This window comes from Pseudonaja textilis, chromosome 10 (assembly GCF_049901715.1).
Source record: "Pseudonaja textilis isolate UNSWEBS1 chromosome 10, rPseTex1.2, whole genome shotgun sequence".
NCBI classification, from domain to species: domain Eukaryota; kingdom Metazoa; phylum Chordata; class Lepidosauria; order Squamata; family Elapidae; genus Pseudonaja; species Pseudonaja textilis.
Genome location: NC_141999.1, coordinates 5124760 through 5151899, shown reverse-complemented (window position 1 = coordinate 5151899; position 27140 = coordinate 5124760). Strand labels below are relative to the sequence as shown.

At 43.0% G+C, this 27140-nt stretch overlaps 1 protein-coding gene across 1 annotated transcript in view; it reads right to left on the bottom strand.

Moving 5' to 3' along the window:
- Positions 1-1189: 1189 nt before the first annotated feature.
- Positions 1190-27140, bottom strand: part of COL9A2 (collagen type IX alpha 2 chain) — a 53038-nt gene continuing 27087 nt past the window's right edge. Inside the window, exons 16-32 of the mRNA XM_087939568.1 lie at positions 26128-26181; positions 23861-23914; positions 23700-23753; positions 20951-21004; positions 19358-19402; positions 19181-19234; positions 17647-17700; positions 16643-16696; positions 14688-14759; positions 12981-13016; positions 11800-11844; positions 11149-11181; positions 9546-9692; positions 7294-7348; positions 5179-5367; positions 2662-2739; positions 1190-1626 (exon numbers count right to left, since the gene is read on the bottom strand). Of these exons, the coding sequence (XP_087795694.1) occupies positions 1427-1626; positions 2662-2739; positions 5179-5367; positions 7294-7348; positions 9546-9692; positions 11149-11181; positions 11800-11844; positions 12981-13016; positions 14688-14759; positions 16643-16696; positions 17647-17700; positions 19181-19234; positions 19358-19402; positions 20951-21004; positions 23700-23753; positions 23861-23914; positions 26128-26181 (1278 nt within the window). The 3' untranslated portion in view covers positions 1190-1426. The remainder of the gene's footprint in view (positions 1627-2661; positions 2740-5178; positions 5368-7293; positions 7349-9545; positions 9693-11148; positions 11182-11799; positions 11845-12980; positions 13017-14687; positions 14760-16642; positions 16697-17646; positions 17701-19180; positions 19235-19357; positions 19403-20950; positions 21005-23699; positions 23754-23860; positions 23915-26127; positions 26182-27140) is intronic.

Below are 27140 nucleotides of genomic sequence, written 5' to 3'. Positions count from 1 at the left end.
CAGCAACTGTTCTTTATAGGTTTTAGCCTGCAGTCCCCTAATCATCTTTGTTGCTCTTCTCTGCACTTATTCTAGAGTCCCAACATCTTTTTTATACTGTGGTGACCAAACTAAAGGGTTCCTCCAGAGTAATCCAAGCAGAAATCTAGAACAATATAAAGATCCAATTTTTTTTTCATGAAGATGATTAATCGACTTACAAGAATAATTCGTGAAGAATAACTGTTTTACAAGCCTGTAAAATCAAGAGAATCGGACACAACTGTTAAGTTCATTGATATACATCCTTCATGTTGTTGTTTCTTTTGTGGAGAAAAATATTTTTAATTAGTATTTACTTTAAAAACCCTGATTTTACAAAGATTTACAACTTTGGGAAGTTGACTCAGACTGAGTATTATACATCATTAAATAATAACTATAATAGAAAAGGGAGATCAAAAGGGCTAATAATGTAATTAAAAATGCAATTAATTTGGACAGATCAATCCCATCAACCAACTTGATATAATAATATATAATTGACCAAAACATTAACAAATTAGACAAAAGCAGCTGAAATGAGGGGATTATGGGGGTGAGGAGGCAGTAAATCAAGAATGATCTCAATTCACTCATGAGATTTTGTTTAAGGAGGAGACATTTTGTAACTTATTTTAATATGTTCTTTTTCCATGACAAGATTCTTGTAAGAAGTAAACCTCAAGGGATTAAAAAAAACCTGAATTCTGAATTTCTCCCACATAGTCATACGTCATATAAAAATCTTAACATTAAAACTTTAGAAGAGACTATTTGTAGCTCAAGGCTGAACTGTGGATTCCCTGGTGTACTTTGGGCTTGGTTGTTTTCTTAAGGATGTTTCATTAACCAAACTTTGTAACATCTTCGGTGCTAGAAGAGGGTTGAATTTGCACTCCCTTCTAGTACTGATGGTATCAGCTAGATGGGTAATGAAATGACCGCAAGAAAACAACCAAGCTCAGGGAAGCACCAAGGACTCCATAAACTTTTTTTAAAAAAAGCTACTGTGTGGAACTCTACCTCAAAAAAATTATTGGGATCCAAAATGAAATTTTTCCCTCATTTCCTCAAGATAGCATATAATTTTGGGAGGACTCTACAATTTCTTATCGATAAAACAGATGCAATCTTTCAATGAGAAACTCAAGCGTGATCCAAGATGCCAGCAATTTTGTGAATCTCTATTTGGGGCCACTCAGAATGTCCAAGTGTCTTCTCACTGACAAAGGTGAGAATGGGTACTCAGATCCAAGCAAAGGTTTCTCATCAGTCAAAAGGTTTTCAATTGGTGGCTTTCACATCTCTTTGGACCCAATCCTGGTGTGTCGATTGCTCAATGCAAGTCGTGAAGCTTCTGATGAATCAACGATGTCAACCATGGAACCCTTTCACTTGACAGCATTCAGTAGGAAGGTCCTTTGACAGAACCTACTTCAGTTAGCTGAGCTGAGGCAGAGGCCCCAAGGCAGACAACTGCCTCACAAAATCCAGGAAGGCCAGAAGGCCCAGGTAAACCAGGACGTCCTGCTTCTCCTGGAGTACCTGGAACACCTCGCTCTCCATGTTTGCCATTGAGAGCTTGACCAGGCTGACCAGGGGGACCTGAAAAAGGAAACAATGTACACTTTATAATTGAGTGCCATACCAGCTTCCACAACCACTATTGCTTCTCAAAGTTCTAAAGACCCCATCATCTCTAGAAGACTTGGGTGAAGTCTCAGAATTCATGTTCTATTAGCCACGAACTTTCCTGCCATTTCAGGAAAGAAGGCCTGAACAACGGGACTTGGACGTGCAACAAACAAAAATCTAACACCCAAGCTAATGCAAACTGGAGGTCAGCTACCTCCTAATGGCCGATGCTTCAGATCTGGTGAAGAAGGAACACCACAGGAAAAGAGACTATGCAGACTGTATGCTGATGTCCCTTGAGAGCTCCAACAGTCTCTACAAGAACTAGACCTGGGATCTATTGACATCAATTGTTTAGAAAGCAGTGGTGGGCAGAAAACATAGTGGTGAAGCTGGAGATCATCAAAGAACCTCCATAGCCCAAGGTCTCTTCTGTCATTGCTTCTTCTTACCACTGTTTTACTTCTCAAGATATAGATATTTCACTTCTTTCTTGTAAGTACAAAATCTACTGTATCCATAACTAAATGAAGATGTATATCATTCCCCAAAGTCATCTCCTCTAGACCTTTGGTGACAGCAACTCCTTCATCCCTCCCACCATGAAAAATGATTGAACAATTCCTTTCCCGTTCCCAGTAAAGAGAAAACAAAATCTTTCTCAAGTGAAACTGCCATACTATAAAGAGAGAGTTACACTGCACTGATTTTATTACCTCAAATCCATAGCTGTAAAGATATCCACACTTTCTCTAAAACTGCAAAAGATTCACATGTGGTTTATTTTGTGCAGTGTCTGAAGATGGAACTTTCCATAACTATTTCTTTTATTTATTAATTCTGAATGCCACCCGTCTCCCACATAAAGCATGACCCCGAGTGGCTCTGACTGTCCTCCAAATATATCCCGTGTCAGTGATTAGCTAGCAGTTATTCCACACTTGGAGGAGGAACCCAATCTTACACGTCTGTTTCTCTCAAGGTAGCTCCAAAAGATCCTCTCACCTGGTATGCCTAGAGGCCCTGGCATCCCTTGATGTCCACGGCCAGCTTCTCCTTGGTCTCCTTTCTCACCCCTCTTTCCTGTGGGATAAGGAAACCACAACAGCGAACCCTTATTAGATCCACATTTTCTAGACTTACTATTTCACTGGACTTTCTTTCCAGTTCTTTCCAGTTAAAGACTGTGATGACTCATAGCGTCTCAAAAATAACACAAAAACTAAAACGTGAATCAAGGTATTGTAATGCCTTCAACTTAGCTTCGCTGTTTTATTAGTCACAGTTTAAATTCAAAAAGTAGATAATGAAGCAAAAGGAAACCAAAAACAAACCATATTGACGAGAGTTCCAAGGCAAACCAAGATAATTAATCACACATTCCAGGAAGATAACCAGAAAGAGTCCATGGGAAGAATGCCGACAAAGATAAACCTCATCCAAGGAAAGAAATAATTTGTCTTCAGCGTCTGTGAACACGCAGTTCCAAACTCTTATACAGCACTCACGGCTGCAACCCATGAGGAGGATCATGGCCCTCTCCTCCCAGGTAGACCAGGCTTTTCCCTGATCGTCTCCTCCCTGCGTGCCCTAGGATGGATAGGGGATAGGCCTGGGTCCTCCTCTGATTGCTCAGCCGGCTTCTGCCCTTCCCCATCCTCCTCCACCACCTCCGGGGCCACACTCCCACTCCCTGTTGGCTGTTCCTCCTCTTCCTTATAATCAGCCTCTACCAGGGGCATGACAAAGACAGCCACAGGGGTTTCAAAAACAAAGGCACATTTTAAACCCAGGATGCAGACACAAACACTTGGAAGGAATTCAGACTGGCTCCACCCTAACTCACTGGAGTGTAACAGGGGCAAAAGGAGAAAAATAATCAGACTTTGAAGATTCTGTGGTTTAATGGCTTCTGGTCAGTGCTAACTCCTGATGACTGCCTGGACAAGTCCCTCCAGTTTTCTTGGCAATGATTTTAGAAGTGGTTTACCACTGCATCCTTCCTAGGGCTAAGAGAGAGTGACTGGCCCAAGGTCACCCAGTTGGAATTGTGCCTAATGCAGAATTAGAACTCACAACCTTCGATTTCTAGCCTGGTTGCTTGATCATTACACCAATCTCTAAGAATCTGTTATTATAGCCTGTACCAACATAATTCCAAAATGTGGCCTCTTGTTTCCGGATCAGACCCACCTCAAAGAGCTGACACTAACCCTTATCTCTAAGTAACTGACCTGTAAGACAATAGCCACAGAAATCCTTAGCTGATCTTAGTGCTTGGATGGATTATGCAGATTCTATCAAGAAAATACTTCAGAAATATTTTGATATCCTGTTATGGTTCGCCGGCAACCAGTGCGGATGGCAGAAGTCTCCGACAGTGAGGATGAAAGGGAACCAGTCAGGGAGGCTGTTGAGGACTTGCACGAGGGTCCTGCATCCGATGTAGGGATGGGGCCAGGACCATCTGGGAGTGGGGTGCTACCTCCGGAGCCTTCGGAGTCTGGCAGCAGCGAGGCAGAGGAACAAGGGGAGCCTGTGCACAGTGCGCGTGTGCACAGGGCTGCTCGAAGGAGAGAGCAGCTGAAGCAGCAAGGGCGACTCGGGAGTAAGGCTGAAAGGTGATTGCCCCTCCCATAAGGGATAAAAACCAGCCCTCGGGGATGTGCTCTTGCAGGAAGTTCTTTAGATTCTGAGTCCTCACTGAAGCCCCGCTAACTCCGGTTTGTTTTTGAAACTTCTGTTGGTGGATATTTATCAGTAATTAGATTTCTGTTCTTGGCAGCCTTTTGTAACCTTGAAAGGACTTGCTTTTATCTTGGACAATTAGCTTTAAATGACTCTTGGCTAGGAATGCACAGAATTCCCAGTGCCGCATTTAAAAAGGTTTGCTTTTATACATAGTTTGTGTTTGCTTAATTTGAACAAGGCTTGGGTCAGAACAGATCCTGCAATTATACTGGGATGACAACTCCCAATAACATGATTTATAATGGAAAAACAAAATGAAACTTTCACAGCTTGAGACTGAAAAAGGAGAACAGGAGGATCCACTGGGGAGTGGTAGAGGCTGAATTCAGTTTAGGATGAATTTTAGTAGCACCAAGATAAAGGTACCACCCAAAATACTGAGGGATTGAACAGATGTTCCTGGCAAAATTCTCCAGGCAATTGACTCCAGATGTTGTTGATATCCAATAAGTAGAGAGGAGGTATCTAGTGTTTGGGCAGTTGCCTCTAGCTGAAAGTAATTCTTTTCCCAGTATGAATTAAGACTTCTTTAACAAGATTTGTTGAAAGGTTTGGTGGAGGAAGAATTCCCCATTTAGAACCCACGTTTCCTAAAGAATTAGGATAGAGTATTTTGTAATTTCTTTGTAATGGCTTCTCTAGGAACTTCAAGGATAACATTCTTCTTATTGATCAGGAATGAATTTGCAGGTGTCTCTTCATGTCTTCCAAACCCTCATCAGATAACAACAAAACCTGACATGAAGTTTCCATGCAAAGACCTCTTCCTACCTTTGGGTCCAGTGTTGCCTATCTGTCCAACAGCTCCTAGGATTCCTGGAAGACCACGGGAACCAGGATGTCCATGGGGGCCTTGGGAGCCAGGTGGTCCAGGGGGCCCTGGAGGGCCAGGAGGTCCCATCACGCCGCTTCCACCCAAAGTTTCTCTTTTCGCACTCACAGCTAACTCAGCCAGTTGTTCTGGAAGGCAAAGATGAAAAGAAAAGCAGTCCTTTATCTCCCAGGTGTCCTCTGCCACCCTTCCCAAATTCAGGAGGTTCAAGACAGACAGGGAGGACATGTTTCTCCACAAATGTACTCTGCTCCTCAACAGCTGTGTTTACGCAACTGTGTTAATTACTATCCTAGCAGCTGTATTTGCACAACATGATGAGCTGGATTAGTTTTTGTTCGGTTCAACAATTTCTAGATTAATGTTTTATATGAACCCAGCTAGTTTGTTAGCTTATGATTCAAGTTACTGTAGACATTCAGAAAATGGATTAAATCCGAACCAGGTAAAACGTGTTCTGTAACTGCTGCTTGATTTCTGGGAACTTTGAGGATATGAACATGGAACACTTGCCCATATCTTTTGCATAATACCAGTTTTGGAATTCTTTGGTGGTTCTTCCTTCAGGAAGCAATCGGCCTTGATTCTGCTTAGCTTCTGAGTCTAGGCAATATTGTCAAGTCCAGGGGTGTCAAACTCAAGGCCCGATGGCCAGATTTGGCCTGCGGGGTGCTTAAATCTGGCCTGCAGGGCTGGCCTGAAAATAGCAAAGGACCAGCCTGCAGTGCTTCTGGCAGCCCAAATGGGACATGTTGGGGCCATGGGCATCACCCCCATGCCCCGTTTTCAGCCTGAATGGCCTTCTGCAGCACTGTGCCAGCCAAAATGGGGCACAGGGGGGCCTTCTGCAGTCAGGGGCTGCAGGTGTCTGTCCCTGCCAGCCAGCCCATGGAGAACTACAATGCTGATTTGGCCCTCAAAGAAATCCAGTTTGACACCCCTGGTCTAGGGATGGCCTCTGCTTAGATCAGGGGTGGAGAATGATAACTTGTGTACTTCAACTCCCAGAATTCTTGAGCCAGTCATGCTGGCTCAGGAATTCTGGGAGTTGAAGTCCACAAGTCATAAAGAGGCCATAGTTCCACCTCTGCTTTAGAACCTGAGTCTTACATATTAAAATGGCCGACTCAGGAATTCTGGGAATTGAAGTCCACAAGTCATAAAGGGGCCATCATTCCCCACCCCTGGCACAGATGGTTTTACTGAATATGGATTAATGAATGGCCATTAATTAAAGCTAAACTTGCATGTCAGACCATCCTCAGGCCATCTGCATCTTGTTTGAATCCCCAATGAACCCGCATCACATTACAGAAGTCCTTGACTTACGACAGTTTGTTCAGTGACCGTTCAAAGTGGCAATGGTACTGAAAAAAAAGTGACTTTATCACAATTTTTCAAATTAAGGACCATTGCAGCATTCCCACAGTCATGTGATCAAAATTCAGATGCTTGGCAACTGGTTCATACTTATGACCGTTGTGTCCCAGGGTCATGTGTCCAACTTTGGCGACCTTCGGACAGGCAAAGTCAATGGGGAAGCCAGATTTACTTAACAATCAGGTTACTAAGTTAACAACTGCAATGATTCCCTTAACAACTGTGGCCAGAAAAGTCGTAAAATGCGGGCAAAACCCATTTAACGAATGCCTCACTTAGCAATATCCATTTTGGGCTCAATTGTGGCCGTCAGTCGAGGATTCCCTGTTGTAAAAACTGGCCAGCAGAATTTCAATGGGGCAAAATTCAAGGTGTCGTTAGCGAGAGTTGGGGATGGATTTTAAGCACGGAGATGGGTGTTCATACAATGGCATTTCAATGAAACTTACTAAAAAAGAGACATACACATTTCGAGGGATGTCACACAACATCAATCAGGAGGCCCAGCTGTAAGCCCCACATACGTCTACAGCTCAGTGCCAGGCCCACAGGGATGAATCACTGCCACGTATGATTGGTGTTTGATTCATGAGCTTTAATTTCCTGTTGGCCCTCGGCCACCACACGGGTTCACGTGTGTGGTTTGGCCAGCGGTGCCCTTTTGATACACTGACCTTGCAGCATCTTGACCACGACTTCAACAATATGCTGGTCTCCGGTGTCCCTTCCCTGGGGAACGGAAGAGAAGCTGTGGGATTGTGATCTGCTCCTACATCACAATGCCAGCAACCACAACACTCTTAAATCAGTTTGTCAGGACCTGAGATCCCCACAGGGAGGCTTCAAGTTATTATACTCAAGCAGTGTCGGTAAAAAAAAAACTGGTCTGCTTCAGTTCTCATTCAATCTTCACTTGCCTACCAGCATCTGGGCTCAGGCCTGTCATTCCTTTCCCCACCCTCTCTCTCTCTCTCTCTCACACACACACACACACACACACACACACAGGCTGGAGGGAGAGAGAGAAATCTTCAGCCATAGATGCAGCTTTTTAGTGGGAATTTCTATGCTGGAGAAATGTGTACAGCGTGCATTAAAACAAAAAGGAAAGCATTTATTTCTGTATTTTCCTCTCCTTTCTCTGTAGGGAACAAGGCCCTGGCAGAACAACCTGTTCTGCCCTTTCCTATCAGTTGGGTGGAAAGAGAATGGACTGGTATTGGAAGCTCCTGCCAATATCAAGGCCAGCAGAGTGAAAAAGAGAGGTGAAGGCACCAGGCTGGAGATTGTGAATTCTAGTCCCACTTTACGCACGGAAGCCAACTGGGTGATCTTGGGCCAGTCACTCTCTCTCAGCCCTGGAAAGGAAGCAATAGGAAAAGGTTTCCAAAATCTTGCCAAAAAACTGCAGGAACCAGGTTCCAGGAGTCAACACCATCTCAAAGGTTACATGTATATGCATATTTATATGTACATGTATACATATATGCATCTGTACTTGTATATCTGAATATACTGTATGTGTAGACAGACAGAGACACAGAGATGATAGACAAAGATGATACAGAGAGATGATAGAGACGGAGAAGGAGAGAGGAAGGGAGGGAGGGAGGGAAAGAGAGAGATTGCTATGGCATAATTAATTAAAACATTGCAAAAAAAACCCAGGAAGAGTAGGAAGCTATGGCTCTTAGAATTCCTCTTGCAACCATGGAAGCTGAAGGTCCTTGAGTTCCGTTTACAATGTTTCAAGGGGAATTCTAAGAACGGTAATTTCCTACTCCTGAAGGTTTTTCACTCACACCGCTGTCATACTGGTGCTTCACCAGAACGTCCTTCATGAAAGTGAAATTGCGTTTAGAAGGGTGGCAGTCTAGAGGAGCGTCTCTGCGTGGAGCAGATTATCTCAGGGAGAAGAGACTTGTGCAGAGGCACCTCAGAAGAGACCTGCCAAACATTCTTCTTTTCACAATAATGAAACGGCTCTCAAAAGTCAAGGATCAAAGTTCTTCAAAAGCAGTCTCATTTCAAGGGACTCGTTCCAAGTTGGAGTGGGAAGCCTCCTCTAAGATTCAACCTCTGAAAGAGGGGATGGCTGAGGGACCCAAGGAAAGAGACACCTTGCAATTGGAAGGCCAGGTCACAACAGTACCACACTAATCTTTGACAAGTATCCCAAGTAACGTCGGTAATCCCTCTTTTGTGTTCCAGGAAGGCTCACTGGTCTAATTCCATGCCAGAAAAATCCTGGCCAAGGTGATACCCTGTTTCTCCAACAATACGGCCTCCCCCAATAGGAAGTCCCAGCATGTTTTATAGGCATGAAATGAAATTAAGCCCCTCCCCCCAAAATTAAGGCCTATATTAAAACATGCAAAATGTGGGGGAATGGTGGGGGGGCTTGCCATTAGGAAGTACTTTTGATGCACCCCCAGATATGGTGCTGCCTGCGTTGACCCCAATACGAAGTGCCCCACCAATGCCGAGGTCAACATCCAAGCCGTCGCCGCCTGCCCGAAGATTCAAGGGGGGGGGGTAATTAAGTCACCCCCGAAAAGATGGCCTAGTCATTTTTTCGGGGCTCAAAAATAATAATAAGACCCGGCCTTATTATATGAGAAACACGGTACTAATTGGAAGATAGAACTCGCATGAACAGAGTCATAATGAAACCTTCTCAGTAGATCTTAAGAGAAGAAAAGATCTTAGAGATCTTTTCTCTCTAAGATCTCCTCTTCTGTTGTGAGGTATATACCAGGTTGACACCATTCTTCACAGGTGTGGAAATGAACCCTAAAATTCTCCACAATGGTCACACGGGATAGAGAATTCTGAACTTGAAGTCATTTGGCCTTAAAAACTGCCGATATGCCAGCTCTGTAGTGGCATTCCACCACGGCACGGAACTTCTATAATATTTACTTACTGGGCCACCTGGCAACCCAGGCATTCCAGGTACACCACGTTCCCCATTCAGCCCTCGGGGGCCAGGAGGTCCTTGAAAGCCTCGGACTCCAGGTGCTCCAATGTCTCCAGGAGGTCCAGGAAAACCAGGTTCCCCGTGGATGCCTTGCTGTGAAAGGACAAGAGCAAAGTTTCTTAACCTCAGCAACTTTAGGGTGTGTGGGCTTTTTGTCATCAAGGGTGGACGTGTGACAAAGCAAAAACAATAAATAAATGGGAGTATAATTCATATTTTAATACAGAAAATTTTGAAAACAGAGATCAAAATGAAACCAGAACTTTTCCTTTCGGGCCTAATGAAAAAGACCTGAAGAAAAAAAAAAGGGACTTTGTTACTATATATGTTGACAGCAGCAAGGCAAAAATGGAAGGCCACTTCGATTTGTACTACGGATGCATAGCTGCAGAAGTTGATGGAGTTGGCTGAAATGGCAACATTGACTAGTTTGATTAAAGAAAAGAATATAAGTGCTTTTGTTTCCACATGGAGACCGCTTCTGAAATTCGTGCTTGAAGTGGAAAAGAATAAAACTTTGATTTTGGATTTTACTGAGTAGATTGATTGATCTTTATAGAAATGGCTTCTTTGTATTATTATGGGAAAGTAAAAAGCTGTGATTTGATGCTAGTGCCTTTTTTACTGCATCAGAGAGTCAAAAGTCAATGGTTCTTTTTCTTTTCTTATCCTTCCTCACTTCTCTTCCCCCTCTTCCTCCCTGCTGCTTTTCTATTTACTTTTGTATTTTGTATCTTATAATGTTTTATAAGTCAATAAAATATGTTAAACTCTGAAAGATGTGTGGACTTCAACTCCCAGAATTCCCCAGCAGGTGTGCCCATGATTCAATTAACAATCGGAAGTGGAACTGCTGGAAGTGTCATTGTAACTTAACATAGTCATGGAATTTTTCACTTTACAACCATGTCACTTAGCAAGTGAGTTGTTGGGCCCAATTATAGTCATTAACTGAGCACCAGCTGTATTAAAATCCCTCCAAATGATGAGAAGCAGAAGTAGTAACAGATGCATCCATTTTAATTTTTAATATGGTAAATATCAAAAAATATAACTCATGTAAACAAAAACTCTTTTGGGATCTTCCAATGATTTTCAAAAGTCAGAAGGAGTCCTGAGAGTAAAGAAAAAAATAAGATCTAGCTATCTTAAAAATATTTGATGCAAAAATGTTCCAATACGTAGCAAACGTGGCTTTGTATTATGTTAAAGAAAACTGTCTGACGTTTGCCTTAGCATTTATTATCAGTTTTTTATTTTTGCTATTTGAAGGTGTTAAAAATGTAAAACAGTGCAATTATATGGTATATGCAAGGGATAAGCTACAGAGATAAAAAAACTATTTTTTATATAAAGTTACAGATCTGCCAAAATTATCGTTTTGTTCTTAGCATAAATAACCCATTATCCAAGCCTTTTTCCCCATAAGAACAGTTATTTCTCATGCCCAATCGCAAAAGTTATTACGGTATCTATTTTTCCATATTTATATATGTGGATACCCAAGATAAACCACACTGTTCAAAATAAGATATAATAGCAAATTTACCTGTCCCTTTGGTCCAGGTTCCCCCAGTTCACCCTAAAAATAAAGAACAAGGAGAAATGTTTAGCTGAGGGTCCAAATAGGCAAGAGATTTTGAGCCTTCTGGGGAAGAACAATTAACCGGTGGAACGGCTTGCCTTCAGAAGTTGAGGATGCTCCATCACTGGAGAGTGGTTTTTAGAGACTGGACAGTCTCTTGTCTGAAATGGTGCAGGGTCTCCTGCTTGAACAGGAGGCTGGACTATAAGACCTCCAAGGTCCCTTCCAACTCTGTTACTCTGTTATTCTATCAAGGAGCTGGCAAATTAAGTCAGCTTCTAAGAATTCCTCTGTGGACAGGGAGAGGACACGGGATCACTCACACTCACTCCAGACATCAGCTCTCCATCAGGAGACTGCAAGACAGTGGTCTCCAGCAGGTTCAGAGCTCTGGGAGCCAAGGGAATAGCCATCTTTGCTCAAACGACAGCCACCCCCTTTGAAAGGATACTGGATTCACCTATTTCCTTTCTTAATCACTTCTGGAAATTGCTCGTTAATCATTAAGGGGAATGGACTTCAACTCCTGCCTGCTAGCTGGAAAATTCTGGGTGTTGCAAGTCCACTCCTCTTAAAAGGGCTGAGATTAAGAAACTCTGCTGTAGACCATCTCACCTTCTGCCCCTTTCCTCCAGAAAGGCCTTCAACACCAGAATCCCCCTAGGAGAAAAAAAGAAGAAGAAGAAGAAGCCATAATAACAATCAGCCCTCTCACGCGATGACCATTGCTACTGCCTTCTCAGGCTGCTCCAGGCAAGGGGGCAGCGCAGTGAAGGTACAGAAAAGCGCTTTCTCTTTGCCCTCCATCGGCCACCAGCCAACTGAAGGAGCGCACTGTGACCAAGCAGAACTGGACCCAACTCAGCTTCACCTGCCCACTGCAGCTCCCTCATTTATTTTTGATTTCTGGTTTCCAATTGACTTCACACAAACCAGACAAGGACAGTCAGAGGTACAGATGTGGCCCAGAGGCCATAAAATGCCCAGCTCTGATTTGGAAAGTCCTAGATGAAGAGAGACCCTCAAGCTACTGGAGCAGAGAGAAGATACATCTTAACTATTACGTTTGGAGATAGCTTGACCTCTGGACAGAGACATCCACAGGATCTGATGCTTTAAGTCAACAGAATGAAAATAGCATTGTGGCCATTGCGATGATTGATTGCGTCCCTTTTATACATGTCGGTCTTTAGATCTGCTGGTGGAACTGATAGGATCAAGCTCATTCAGCCCATTTTTGGGGTGGGTAGGAGGGTGACTAGGTTGAAGGGTGCTTCCTCCTGCTTCATTTCCTTCCCTATCTGAAGAGGAGTCAACAGCAACCTTGAAATTCAGCCATTTTATTGTAAACCAGCAATGTCATTTCAGGATCCTGGGTGGTGGGGTGGGGGTGGGAAGTCCGTGTGAATCTTGCTTCTGTGAACATGCGCTGCAGTTGTGAGAGCTCAATATCGTTTTTCTCCATTATCCCAGGCCATTTAATCTTTCCACTTGCCCACATGCACCGAGACTGTCTGGGCTCATGAAAATCTTTCTGTTTTTCCATATTTATTTCATAGTTATTGGCTAGGCTGCATCTGCTGCTGTTTCTCCATTGATTTCTATGATTAATTGTACAGCTCTTTGTATGTTTCGTTAGCTGTCCAGGGAATATTTTATGCTGAAGGCACCACCAGAACAAAACTTAAAGAAATAAAATATGATCAAAAGAGTAGGCAATAAATTGCTGGTTGCTTTACTAGGGTAGCTGTGTAATAATGATGATTAAAAGGGAAAAATGCAACAGATGTACTTACGATATTGCCTTTGGATCCAATTTTTCCTGGGAAGCCCTACAGGGAAGGGAAAGGGAAAAGCACGATAATTTAGAAGACCTGGAATCTATTGCAGCACTCTGTGAAGGTTTTCAACAGGTTTACTCCAGATGGGTTGGGACTATACAATTCCCAAACTGAATATCCAGGAAAACTAGATAATCTAATCATAACCAATATCATTTGGGGATGTTTAGACTGCAGAAAACCAAATCTGATCCCACAAGGTTCTTGTATTGTTCTTACTATAAGCAATCTAATTAACAATCCAAGTCTCTATTCTGGGCCACCAATTTTAATGTTATCCAGATCAGGACAAGCCACCTTTTGGATCATTCAGGATCTCAGTGAGGAGTAAGTGCATTAAGAATTGCCTTGCAAACCAATACGGTAGTAGTGGTAGGGAATGGTCAGATAAGATAAGGCATAACCTGCAGCTGCATAATGAGCGAGCCACGGTGGTGCAATGGTTAGAGTGCAGTACTGCAGGCTACTTCTGCTGACTGCCGGCTGCCTGCAGTTCAACTCTCCTCAGGCTCAAGGTTGATGCAGCCTTCCATCCTTCCAAGGTGGGTAAAATGAGGACCCAGACTGTTGGGGGCAATAGGCTGACTCTGTAAACCACTTAGAGAGGGCTGTAAAGCACTGTGAAGCGATATATAAGTCTAAGTGCTATTGCTGTAACTGTAATGTAAGATTAATGTAAGCCTTCTCAGCTAGACCAGGTAAAAAACAACCAGATGAGCTAATTCTACTTTACTGTGAGGCTGCCTAAACAGAATCTTGCAAGTACAAATCACCTTTAGAGCTTGGGAACTTAGGGAGGGTCCCTTCTGACCCTCTTTCTCCACCCATTAATGCAGCTGTGGGTTATTCCCTCTCTTATCTGTTCTCTAGGCAGAGCAGTGCAGTGGCTTAAGAGGTGGAGCTCTCGCCTCACAATCAGGAGGCTGTGAGTTTGATCCTAGGTAGCGGCAGATATTTCTCTCTTTGGGTGCAATGAGTTGCAAACTCTGCAAAGGCGCCAGGAAAGGCATCTGGCCAGTAAATTCTCAAGCTTTGTTCAGTCGCCCCGACTCCACCCTGATGCAAGGAATAAAAGGGTTGTTAAAAGGAAAAAAAAATCAGTTCTCTAAGCAGTATCTCTGCCCTGTCTGCCAAGGTCATTCTCACACACCATCAGAAGTGGGCAAGGTCACCATTCCCTCCCCCACTTCCCGCCTCACACACACACACACACACACACACACACACACACAAAACACCTTTTGGAGGGCACCTATATAACTGAGAATCAGTAATATGACACATATGAGTGCTATGACTACAATAACTCTACTGAGCAGCACTCAAAGATCTTCACAATCAAAACATTTTAATTAAATATTTACAGTGGCCAAAATCTCGTTACATTGCCACATCTGATCTGTTCTGTGAGGACATATAAGCTATTATCAAATCTATTTTTTTTCTGTTTTCATGAATCAGTTAACATTTTAAACTTCTAGGCACTTCACAATGCTACATGAAATCATTCAACACTGCTGGAAAAATTTAGCTGCCAGGAAAAATGGGGATTGCAAAGACAAAAATCTTGCGGAGTGTGTGTTTTTTTTTAATCAGAGCTTTTAAATTGACCATCGCTGATCACAGAATTTTGACTTCAAGTCAGGAAGATAAAAATATTACCTTGCTGCCTTTAACTCCTGGGAGTCCTTGTGGCCCTGGAATTCCAGGGGGCCCCTGGTCTCCTTTAGCGCCCTGAAAGGGAAGAGAAAAAAGAAACATGAAATGTGAGGCAGAAAAAAGAGGAATAAAACATACAAACATACCCAAACAGTCTCTTGCTCCTACAATAAAGCCTGAATTTTACACTTCAATAGGTTTAATCAATAAAGGATAATATTTGTAGCTCAGGGTTGAAATGAGTCGTCCTTGGCAGGGATGGGATTCTACTGGTTTGGCCCAGTTTGGACAAACCGGTAGCTCTGAGGATCATCTGTCAGAGAATTGGTTCGATCCAATGATCAGCTGTTGGGCCCATCCGCCCGGCTCTATTCTGACCTTTATTTACTGGTTTTCAACCTCAGCTGCTTCGCGCGGCATAGCAGATGGCCGCACACCAGCTGTTTAACACACAGGGAGATTGCAGGAGAAGATCAGTATCAAGCCCTCTGCGCCCACGCAAAGTGCGTGCTCACTGAACCAGTTGTTACACCTGTTGAATCGCACCCCTGGTCCTTGGTGCTAAGTTTGGTTGTTTTCTTACAGATGTTTCATGACCCAACTAGTTAACATCATCAGAGCACTTACATATAAATAGAGAGCAAACCCTTCTCCTTTCCACTGATAGTGTTACCTAGTTTGGGTAATGAAACTTCTGCAAGAAAACAACCAAGCTCAGGCAGCACCAAAGACCCGTCAATAAGTTTTGGATGAAGTGGAACAAATTGAGTTTGCCAAAGAACAAATTTTGGTGAATCAGTCCAGATAATGTCTGTAGATTGTGTGTATTTGGATTTAATGCATCTTTTCCTCCCAGCTGGGCCATAAAATCAAAGTTTTACTGTATCTGCAGGCCACAAAAGAATAGTTGGCAAAGATTTTATGTGAAATAGCTTAGCAACTTTCACAGGCTGTCTGAAAGATATACAATTCATAAAAGCAAAGTGTTGTTAATTAACAGTAATAACTTTTACCCTGCCTGGTGGATACATGCTAAAGCCATAAATTGAGGGTGGGGGAGTTAGCTCTGAAATCTGTCGTGACCAATAGCCCCTCTGCTTTACATCTGAAATGATATAAAGGATCTAAATTCATTAGATTAAATTAATTAAATTCAATATAAATCTTTGCATTAACCACTGATCATGGCTGGTTTCATTTTTTTTCCCAAATATAAGGGTGTCCTTAAAGAATAAGATGATTTTTGTCCATTTTTGTTCCATTCAGTTGTATCCAGTTTTGGACAAGTTTGCATAGTTTTCTTGCCAAGGACTTTCAAAATTGGTTTGCCATTGCCTTCTTCCTAGGTTTGAGAGAAAGTGACTGGCTGGCCCAAGGTCATCCAGCTAGACATGTGCCTAAGGCAGAACTAGAACTCCCAGACTCCCACTTTCTGACCTGATGCTTTCACCACTACACCATATAAATCATATCCTTACAATTTATATGGACTGTTTTCTAGTATGATTTGATTGCTTATTGTACCCTATGACTATTATTAAGTATTGTACCTGATGATTCTTGATGAATGTATCTTTTCTTTTATGTACACTGAGAGCATTTGCACCAAAGACAAATTCCTTGTGTGTCCAATCACACTTGGCCAATAAAAGAATTCGAATTCTTCTTCTACACCAAACAGGCTCTCTTTTCATTGGGTTAGAGAAAGCTAAACAATTAGCAAAGTGTCCTTGCCTTAAATAGAACTGGCCCCACTATGAGGCAATTTGGCACAGATGATTGACATAGGCTGTATCCACCTTATTTACAAAAAAATATTTCATCCATGGCAATAAGAAAGGACAAAGAAAAAAATGACCATCCAATTGCTTAAGGAGTTTAACTTCCCAAGGGTCTCTGTTTCCTTCTTGGCAGGAAGAAAAAAGGGGATCTGTTTGGATCCAAGGGTTCATACTCACCCCTTTCCCCTGTGGACCTGGAGGTCCCGTAGGCCCCCTCTCACCCCGATCTCCCTGCAAAAGAGAGGATGGAAGATCAGGTGGTCACAGGCAGAAGGAATAACCTTGAGGAACAGGAGGAAGAGCTGCAACCAAGACAATAGTCAGATAAGGAAAATTCTGAATGAGGGCTGGAACTGTAATAGCAGTAGCACTTAGATTTATATACTGCTTCACAGTACTTTACAACCCTCCCTAAGTGGTTTACAGAGTCAGCCTCTTGCCCTCAACAATTTGGGTCCCCATTTTACCAACCTCGGAAGGATGGAAGGCTGAGTCAACCTTCAGACTGGTGGGATTTGAACTGCCAAATTGCCAGCAGTCAGCAGAAGTAGCCTGAAGTATTGCACTCTAACCACTGCGCCACCAAAGTTCATCTACGTAAGTGACTCAGACAAGCCCCTCCTTTGCTCTCAAAAATAGAGGGGGAACCACATTCAGCCTTGCAAGGTTCTCTTTCTGTAAGTTGATAATAAAATTAGTTACAGTATTAATAGGCATGACTTCCTAGTTGAGTCTACATTGAAAGACTGAATCAGGAGGTCTGATTCGCCATTCACTCTCAGTTTTCCACATAAAAGAGGGATTCAGGAACTAAAAAGGTGGAACTACACCTTCCAGAAGGCCCAGCCAATATGAGCCATGATGAGAGAGGCCAAAAGTTGCCATTCAATCATTGAAGGACCATTGTAACTCACAGTAACTCCAGCCTGAACAGAAGATCAGGATTTCAAAAAAAGAACACTGTATCTTAAGAGGAGAGGATGGATCGCCTCTCAAAAGTCTTAGAAAAAAAATCAAACTTTTTTTGTGGAAAATTAAACAGACAACCTAAACTGAAATCCACTCTCTCCCATCCACATGATGGAAGAAATACCTCACTTCACAGGGGACATTTTGGAATATTAGAATAGTAGAGTTGTAAGTTGTAGGGATTGAAAGCCTACGATTCTTTGCAGACTCACTTTCACACCAGAGATGCCTTGAAGACCCACTGCTCCTGCTGGGCCGGGCTCTCCCTAAAAGAGGCGGTGAAGAACAAAAGAAAAGAAAAAGAATGTAGCCTTTTGCTGCAAAAACCCTGTGGCAGGAGGAATAAATACGGAATCAAAGAACAACGTGCATGCTACGAAAGTAAGTCCAAGTTACTTATGTGATTTGTTCAGCTCCCCAAAAGTGGCCTTTGCTGGCTTGCTTGTATCATTTCATAGGGCAATGCTTCCCCCTTCTGGCAGCAACTGAAGCAAGCATCATAGCTTTTCTTTGGAGGGGGAATTTGAAATAGCCAGCAAAATGCCAGATGGAGCTTGGGACTGTCTCCCCAGACAGGGAATTGTTCCAACTCCAAGAATTTATTTCTTGAATTTCTTTATTTCTATATTTATAGACAAGAAAGGTGACTTGAAAGATGTCTTTGGAAAATAAACGTTTAGCTGGCTCGGGCTAAATGACTTGGATAATTCTTAAGGAGACATCACCAGTTGAACGTAGAATCCATTGTAACGGGCAGCTATATTAAAAACCCTTCTACCGGCTTACCCCCGCTGCCCCCTCCTCCTCTTCCTCCTCCTCTCTCCTGAAAGACTCAATAAGTGGGTAAAAACGTCAAATCTGGAAAGCAGGTTTAGTGGGGTGAGGAGGGAATGGGGATTTTGCAGTATATCCTTCCCCTGCCACGCCCACCAAGCCACGCCCTCAGAACCAGTTGTAAAAAAATTTGATTCCCACCACTGGTGTAACCGATTGAACAACTGCATTGATTCACCTAACAACCATGGCAAGAAAGACTGTAAAATGAGGAAAATTCATTTAACAAGTGTCTTGCTTAGCAACAGAAATTTTGGGCTCAATTGAGGCCGTATGTCGAGGACTACCTGTATTAAGAATGTTTTAAAATGCCTGAATGAAAGTAATGGCAGATCACTTATCCTTACAACGAAAGAGACTTTCTGCCTTAGATCCTCTCTTAGCCAGCCAGTCTGAACTTCTCTTTTTTTTTTTTCTCCTTTTTTTCGACTTTACTATTCCCATATTATTTGCAATATGGAAAAAAAATTGCAGAATGCCTTGGCCTTGCAGATCCATTTAAGTAGCAGCAAGCTTCAATTTTCCTGGGGAAATATGATTTTGACCACTTCAAGGGGTTCAGAACCACAAAGCTTTATGGCAGATGTGGGCGATGCCCTCTGAAAAGGCAGGGTGGTCCCCAAAGGCCCCCTTCTCCTTCGTCAGGGGCCTCTGAGCTACCACTGCACCAGCAGACACCATCTTCGCTTTCGTGAACATGAGCTGCAACCTGGAAACGGTGAGATGGAGGGACAATGCATTGTTTTGGGCATCATCTTGCTTTTAAAAAAAAGATGAATAATGCCCCCACAAAATGGGGGGGAGGGGCAGATATAGGAAACAAGAAAGGTAATGAAAAGTACATTTTTTTCAATGCTCTCCACACTGAGGTTGATAGAAGAGAGAAAGAGATGGAAATCCTCTTGTACTTACAATTTTTCCAGGTGGCCCAGGTAAACCTGATGGACCACGTGTCCCTGGTTCTCCCTAGGAAGACATTAAGAAGAGAATATGCCTATAAGCCAATCCCAATTCATCAGAAGTGCATGGAGGAGGTAAAATAAGCTAATAATTCAAGTAACAAGAACAGGAAGAGGCTCAAGTCCATACCTTTTCTCCGGGACCACCTTTGCTCCCAGGAGTGCCTGGCAAACCCTTTGGGAGACAAGAATACATCAGAATTAGAACAGAGCTGGAAGGGACCTTGGAGGTCTTCTAGTCCAGCCCCCTGCTCAAGCAGGAGAATCTATACCATCTCACACAAATGACTGTTCAGTCTCTTCTTAAAAACCTCCAGTGACGGAGCACCCACGATTTCTGGAGGGAAGCCGTTCCACTGGTTAATTTTCCTCCATTAGGAAATTTCTCCTCAATTCCAGGTTGCTTCTTTCCTTGATTAGTTTCCATCCATCATTTCTTGTCCCGCCCTCTGGTGCTTTTGAAAATAAATTGACCCCCAGCCTCTCAAATATTGGAATACTGCTAGCATGTTCCCCACTTAATTATGTCCTTCCATAATTTGGAAAAAAAATCCAAATTATTTGCCCTACATCCAGTCTTCCTATAGGATGATTCCTTCAATGATCTGGTTGTAGAGAAGCCTATTGTAAGCTCCAGAATATTTCTCTCTAAGAGTAGGGCATTGTTGCAAAATAGTCTTAGATGGCAAGCTCAGCTAAGGAATACTTTAGTGCCCTGGGATGTCCCTGTAACTTGACTCTTGGTAACTACTTTGACAAGTCTGGCAAGATTTTTGAAGTGGTTTGCCACGGTTTCCTTCTTAGGACTGAGAGAAGCTGACTGGCCAAGGTAGATGGTCTCCTGGTTTCTAGTCCAGGGTCATCATCACTACACCAAACCGACTGTTGTCTTCAAGTCAATCTTGACTTCTGGTGTCCACATCAGGGGTGTTCCAACCTTGGCAACTTTAAGACTTGTGGACTTTAACTCCCAAAATTCCCCCTGGCTACCTGGGAAATTCTGGAAGTTGAAGTCCGTGGCAAAGGTAGGGCCACCCTAGATCCACATGAACAAATTCCTATAGTTTTCTTGGCACCATTTTCAGAAAGTCTTTTTCTCTTCGAGGGATGAGGGAAAGGAACTGGACGAAGGTCATCTGTGTGGTTTCCATGTCTAAGACAGAAGGGTTTTTTTTTTAATTCCAGTTCTTTTAATTACTCCACTAACTGTCCTATTGCAACGCCCTGGCATCGTTTTAGAAACTCTGGCAGCCTGGGAAAATAAGTGATGTTTTGAAATTCAGCAACAATTACAGACGCAATTATTTCTCTGAACACAAGTGGCCCTTCTTGTTCCACTGGAAAGAACCCACTTCTGTAGCAATTCCCAACAATTCCCCATTCATCTGTCCTTTTCACTTTTGGGAAAAGGTTCCCTGAACCTTTTCATAATACATAATTTTCCCATTACATTTCCAATTTACAGTGATTACAATTTGGGCAGGTACCAGTCTGTGTTTAACAAAAACCTGGTGATTTTCTTTCAGAGGAGGCTTCAAGGGGTTTTTTTTTTGGAGGTGGCGGGGTTGGGCTGGGTTTTGTGTGTGTGTGTGTGTGTGTGTGTGTGTGTGTGGTTTGGAGGAAAATCAAACAGCAGGTGTTTGATTTTAAACACTGGCAAAATGCAGGTCTAGTTTTGGGTGATGATGGAACGGAATTTGTTCCATTTTGGAACAATACTTACAGCCACTCCTCTGTGTCCCAGGGGCCCAGGAAGGCCTGGTTGACCCACACTTCCCTAGATGGCAAAAAAAGATAAGGAAATGGGGAAAGATGAAAAGAGAACAGCAAGTACAAGTATGGTTCTCTACTTACATCCATTCATTTAATGACCCTTCAAAGTTGTAACGGCGCTGAAAAGTGACCATTTTTCACACTTACGGCCGTTGCAGCATCCCCATGGCCACATGAACAAAATTCAGACACTTAGCAACTGGCTCATATTTATGACATTTGCAGTGTCCTGCGATCACGTGATCCCCTTGTGCGACCTTCTGACAACGGGAAGCCACTTAACGACCATGTGACTAGCTTAACTCCAGTGATTCACTCAACCACTGTGGCAAGAAAGCTCGTAAAATGGGACAAGACTCAGTTAACAATTGTCTTGCTTAGCACTGTTGTTTAGCAAATTTTTGCTCAATTTGGGGGGTAAGTCGAGGATTCACTGTATCAGCTACCGGACAGATTTCCTTTCTTTGAAACAGAAAGAACTTACTGGAACTAAATTTGAAACGGAATATCCCAGCCTGTAGATCTGACTACCTGCCTAAAGCAGAACGCAGATAGTCCTCAACGTACAACCATTTGTTTAGTGACTGTTCAAAGATACGATGGCACTGAGAAAAATGACTTACAAATTGGTCCTAGCACTTACAACCGTTGCAGCGTCCACACGGTCACATGATCAACATTTGGGCCTATGAAAACCGACATGTATTTACATCCACTGCGGAGTCCCAGGGTGATGGGATCCCCGTTTGTAACCTTCCCAGGGGACTTTTAACAAGCAAAGTCAACGGGTGAAGGCAGATCCATTTAATGGCTGCATTGGAAAAGGTTGTAAAATTGGAAGCAGTCAAGTAGCAGTCACGCGCTTAAGGACCGCATTGCTTAGTGACAGAACTCTAGTCCCCATTGTGGTTGTAAGTTGAGGAATACCTGTCAAGTGGATTGATTCCTTCTATGATTTTAACATTAGACAGAGTTGATGCAGGCTAACAATTGCATTCCCCTTCTTTGCTTTCACATCTTGTGTGATATCTCCTTTGGATAACTCCTCAGATTCTTTTTCGGAGGTCGGCTTCAGAGAAGACAAGCTCATTCCCTGTACGTTAGGAACTGAGTTAATCAATTACTCTGAACAGCCAACCGAAAAAGAGATTTATAGGGGGCTTCAGCTAGTGACAGCTTACAGGAGCAGACGGTCAGTGAAGAAGAGCAGAAGAAGGAGCTGCCTTCTGTGGGGGATCCAAGAGCACGCAGGGCAGAGAAAAGACAAGAGCAATGGAGATCTGCCAGATTATTCAGGAGAAGGCCACATCCCTCTCGATGGGCTGCACCGAAAAGTTATTTATCACAGCAGACAGAGGGAGGCATTGCTGGGAAGTGTTTGCTTTATGGTGTATGTGTTTGTTTCTGGTGTTTTCTGCTTGACTTTTTGCCTTGAAGACTCTGAACTCCTTTTACCAAGTGAGCTCTTACAGTTTGGCCTGGTGGATTTAAGATTGTTTGATGGACTTATTTATTGCAGCAACTTTCCATTATTTTATGGACTATTGGCCACTGCCTGGTGGACTAACCTTGTCTTCCTTGTGGCTAGATCTATTTGGGGCAGTTCTGAGGCTGGGTGAAGGAAACTGCCGGGGAACATCAATGGAACCACACTTACATGTATGTGTGGGACAGCACATCTTGCTGGCTCAGATCCAGTTTTGTTATCAACCACCATTCCAAGTTTTTTCCCCCACCACTCACACAAAGGACTTTTGTTTCCTAAGTGCAAAACTTCATTCTGTTTTTTACAGTCCATTTCATTCATCTATCAACACTGTTTTGAATCAAATTCCATTTCTAGCAACTAAGGTATAATCTAATTCATCGAACACATCTCTCCTGCAGCTCAATAAACAATCCACCCACTTCATCAACCAAGGTGTTAATAGAAATGTTGAACAAGTGAAAAGAAAGGCTAAATTGCACCCTGAGGCAAATGTTGGCCCAAAATTATGTTTTTTACACCCCCTATTCCTCTCTTGCCATCTACAGTATTCTAACAATTACATTAAAATGTTAATTTTAATAGATTTATGGTTATATTAGTTCCATTAAATTGGTAGTTACATTGCCTTATGAGTTTTAAGACATCTGAAACATGTTACAGTCATGGCAATCTCTGGCTATTCCTGGTTGATTTCAAAAAGCTTACCAGGATCAACCAGTGTCGCACATCTGAAGGATTACAGAGGTATAGACTACCTAGGAAGTCGAAGAGCATCTTAGGAGAATGATGTGGCAACCTACTTCAGGATCATTTCTGAAAAAACCATCATAGGTGATTATCTCCCTGAAGTCATCTAGAATCAAACTGGATCAGCGAATGACTTATTCATCTCCAGGGACATAAAGTCAGGGAACATCTGGGTTTCCCAGGTCAGGGACCGGTTCCCTGATCAGGGGAACACAAGAAAATCTGTTCCAGCCCCAGTTCTGGTGGCCCTAAAAAAATGACTTCCCCCATTTCATCTCTGGATATTATTTCCCCTAGGTAAAAGTGGGCTAATGGAAGGGGTGGTCAAAAGAGACAAGGCAGCACCCATACCGATACGGTTATGGTGGTTCTCCATCCAGATGTGCTGCTATTGACCCCACTCAGCTTTTTCAGATCAACCATGAATAGCCAGATGTTGCACTTCTTGAAAGCATCTTCTTACCTTCAACCCTGGAGTCCCAGGAAATCCAGGTTTGCCATCAATCCCAGGAAGCCCCTAGAAGGAAAACAAAAAGTTATTTATGACCTCTAATGGACAATTAAGCCAGTTTCCCTATGTGATTATTCCCAAATCTGGCTGGGCTGGAAAGAACTTGTACTCACCCGTGTTCCTTTGGGGCCCATTTCACCCTGAGCACCACTGAAACCGCGAGGACCCTCAAAAAGAAGAAAGCAAAGGCTCTGTTAATATACCAACATAGCACCATGAATAACAGAGGTCTTCTACTATACTCAAGCAGGACACCCTATATATCAGTGGTGGCTAACCTTTTTGGGGTCCTGTGCCAAAAATTGTGTGCACGCTTACACACTCGCACTCACATGCCAGCACCCAGAAGGCAATGTGCACCCCACGTCCCGTACACATACACAGGTAATCCCCACCCACCCCCGCCATCCCCTTATCTGCACTGCGCCTCACAGCTGATTTTTGGCCAGTTTGAGGCCTTTTTCGGCTTCCCAAAGGCTTGCGGAAGGCTTCTGCAGGCTTCTGCAGGCTTTGCAGGATGAAAACTAGCCCCGTTTCATCATTTCTGGCATTTTTGGAAAAACAGGAAGTGACCAAAATGAAGTGAGGCTAGTTTTCAGCCTGCAAAACCTGCAGAAGCCTGTAGAAGCCTTCCTCAAGTCTTTGGGAGGCTGAAAAAGGCCTCAAACCGGCCGAAAATCAGCTGTGGGATGTGTGCATGCCCAGTGAAGTAAGTTTGCCTGCAGCTCACGTGTTGGCACAAATGGTTCTGCGTGCCACCAGTGCCATAGGTTCACCATCATGGCTATATACCATTGATAAGTACTAACAAGTACATGAGAAGTACTAAGTCCAGGAAATCATCTGAACACTAACCTCCCAAGTTCAGAGCTTTAAGAAAACCAAGGGTTGCTTCATGAATCAAGGCCTCAGAACATACAAGCAACACTAGACTGGGCTAATTCTTGGATGGGAGACCACTCAAATATCCCAGGACTGTAGATCCAGATTGGGAAGTCAAAGAAGCTTCAGCTCTGAAACTCTAACTCTATTTTTCAGCTTTATTTACATCAATATGTAATTCCAAAAATAAATGGGGAAGAGTTATTTCTTATGGAAGACTATTCAAGACAGACTCTTCCCTGCAAGAAATACTCTTCTCCATTTATTTTTGGAGTTATTTATTAAAGTAAATAAAGCTGATGCATTCAGTGGATTAACATGTGTGGGTATTTGATGCACCAATTCTACATCTTCCTTCTTTCAAGGAACTTGCATTGAGTTTTGGTCACCTCACTATAAAAAAGATGTTGAGGCTCTAGAAAAAGTACGGAGAAGAGCAACCAGGATGATGAGGAGACTGGAGTCTAAAACATATGAAGAATGGTTGCAGGAACTGGGCATGGCTAGTCTAAGCGAAGAGAAGGACCAGAGGAGACATGATGGAAATGTTCTGATATCTGAGGGTCTGCCACAGAGAGGAAGGGAGTCAAGCTATTTTTCACGGCACCTGAAGGCCAGACAAGGAATAATGGATGGAAACTGAACAAGGAGAAATTTAACCTGGAAATAAGGAGAAACCTTCTGACAGTGAGAACCATCAACTAATGGAAAAGCTTGCCCTCGGAAGTTGTGGGAGCACCATCAGTTGAGACCTTCAAGAAGAGATTGGACTGCCATTTGTCAGGGTCTCCTTCTTAGGCAGGGGATTGGATTAGATGACCTACAAGGTCCCGTCCAACTCTGATGATCTTTATCTGAATATTCAAGAAATACTCTCCTGCGAGTTCCTTGAAAAGAGAAGGAAGTAGAATTGGTGCATTTAATATATATATATTAATACATATTAATCCACAGTGGTTGGAGTTATTCAGTTCTCCCCAAGAATGGAGAAGGCACAAATGCATTAAATACATTAAAGAAATATATGCATTAAATATATATAAATATATCCTTGACAGGCAATGTATGACGGAACAGTTATCACATGAGTAACCTAATTTTATGACCTTTTTTGCAGTTGGTGGTTAAACAAATGTGGTAGTCATAAAGCAGCCACAGTGGTTTGTTAAATGAACACAGCAGTCATTAAGCGAACCAATGGTTTGCTGTAGGCAGAGTTTTGCCAAAAATGGAAAAGTACAGCTTTTTTTCTTAAAACAGTCCTAAAATGCAGCCCCAAGACTGTGAGTCATTGTAAACCATCCTACACAGCCCATGTTGCTGAGTGCCCAAAGTTCATTCATGTGAACGTGGAGCATCAGAACTTCAGAACCGGGTCATAAGCTCCTTTTGGGGTCAACTCAAGAACCCCCTGTTGTAAGGTACCGCTGGTGCTTTCTGTAAGGCGTTCTACTTTTCAAAGATTTAATGCAATGCTTCCAGGGGAAAAAATACTCACAATTTCTCCCTTCTCTCCAACTTGTCCTGGGGGGCCCCTGGGGCCATCTTCACCCTAAATCATGATTACAGAGAAAACCATGAATAGAACTGTCTATGTAACAGGGTTAACCTGAGCAAATCCATCTTGGCTGTATCCACTCAATTATGCCTATTAATGGGCAAATTGCAAACCAGTGACTATCTTTACTTAACACACCAGTCTGGGCTAATGTTAAGCACAGGTGGGTTCTTTGGGGCTTCGTGTGATGCAGGAACTGGGGTTCCTGGGGCCTGCATAGAATAATCCCAGCACATCTGAAAAAGCTGCCAGGTGAGGAAAAATGCAAGCCATCTGGAGCCTCATTACTCTTAAATTCTGAAAGTGAGAGAAAATGTATGGCTAAGGCCTGGGTAGCACTGGAGACAGAGCCAGTTAATTTCGGGTGCTGTAACATTGAGAGCTGCAGATCAAGAAATCCATTGCTCCAATCTTACCTTAATCTTAAAATTGCTTAAGCATCCAATATTCTCTAAGAGTCACATTTACAGGGTGTAATGAATGTTGATCATCAGGTTTTATTGTGGGTATAGAAGGGTGTTTTAGGGTGGAAATTCTCAGGATCAGAATCGCCTCCAAATTCAAAATGCCACCATGAAAGGATTAGGGGTTGATTGATTGATTGATTGATTCCTTCCTCTCCACTTACTTCCTTCCCTCCCTCCCCTTTCTTCCATTCATATTCCTCCCTCCCTCCTTCCTTCCTCCCTCTCCTTCCTTCCCTTTTCCACTCTTCCCTTCCCTTTCCACTTCCAAGGATCACAGGTTTGAACCAATCACCAAAATTGTTTTTAGCATCCCTTGTGAATCCAGTTCTTCCTGGCAGCCAACCTCCTTACAGCAAGCCAGGCAGAATGCAGGGAAATGAACATAAACCACATTTCTTTCAAGGGAAATGTCACATCTTGCTATTTTTTTTCCTCCTTATCTAAATAATTTCACCCAGGAAAACCAGAGAGGCAGTTCTCTTCCCT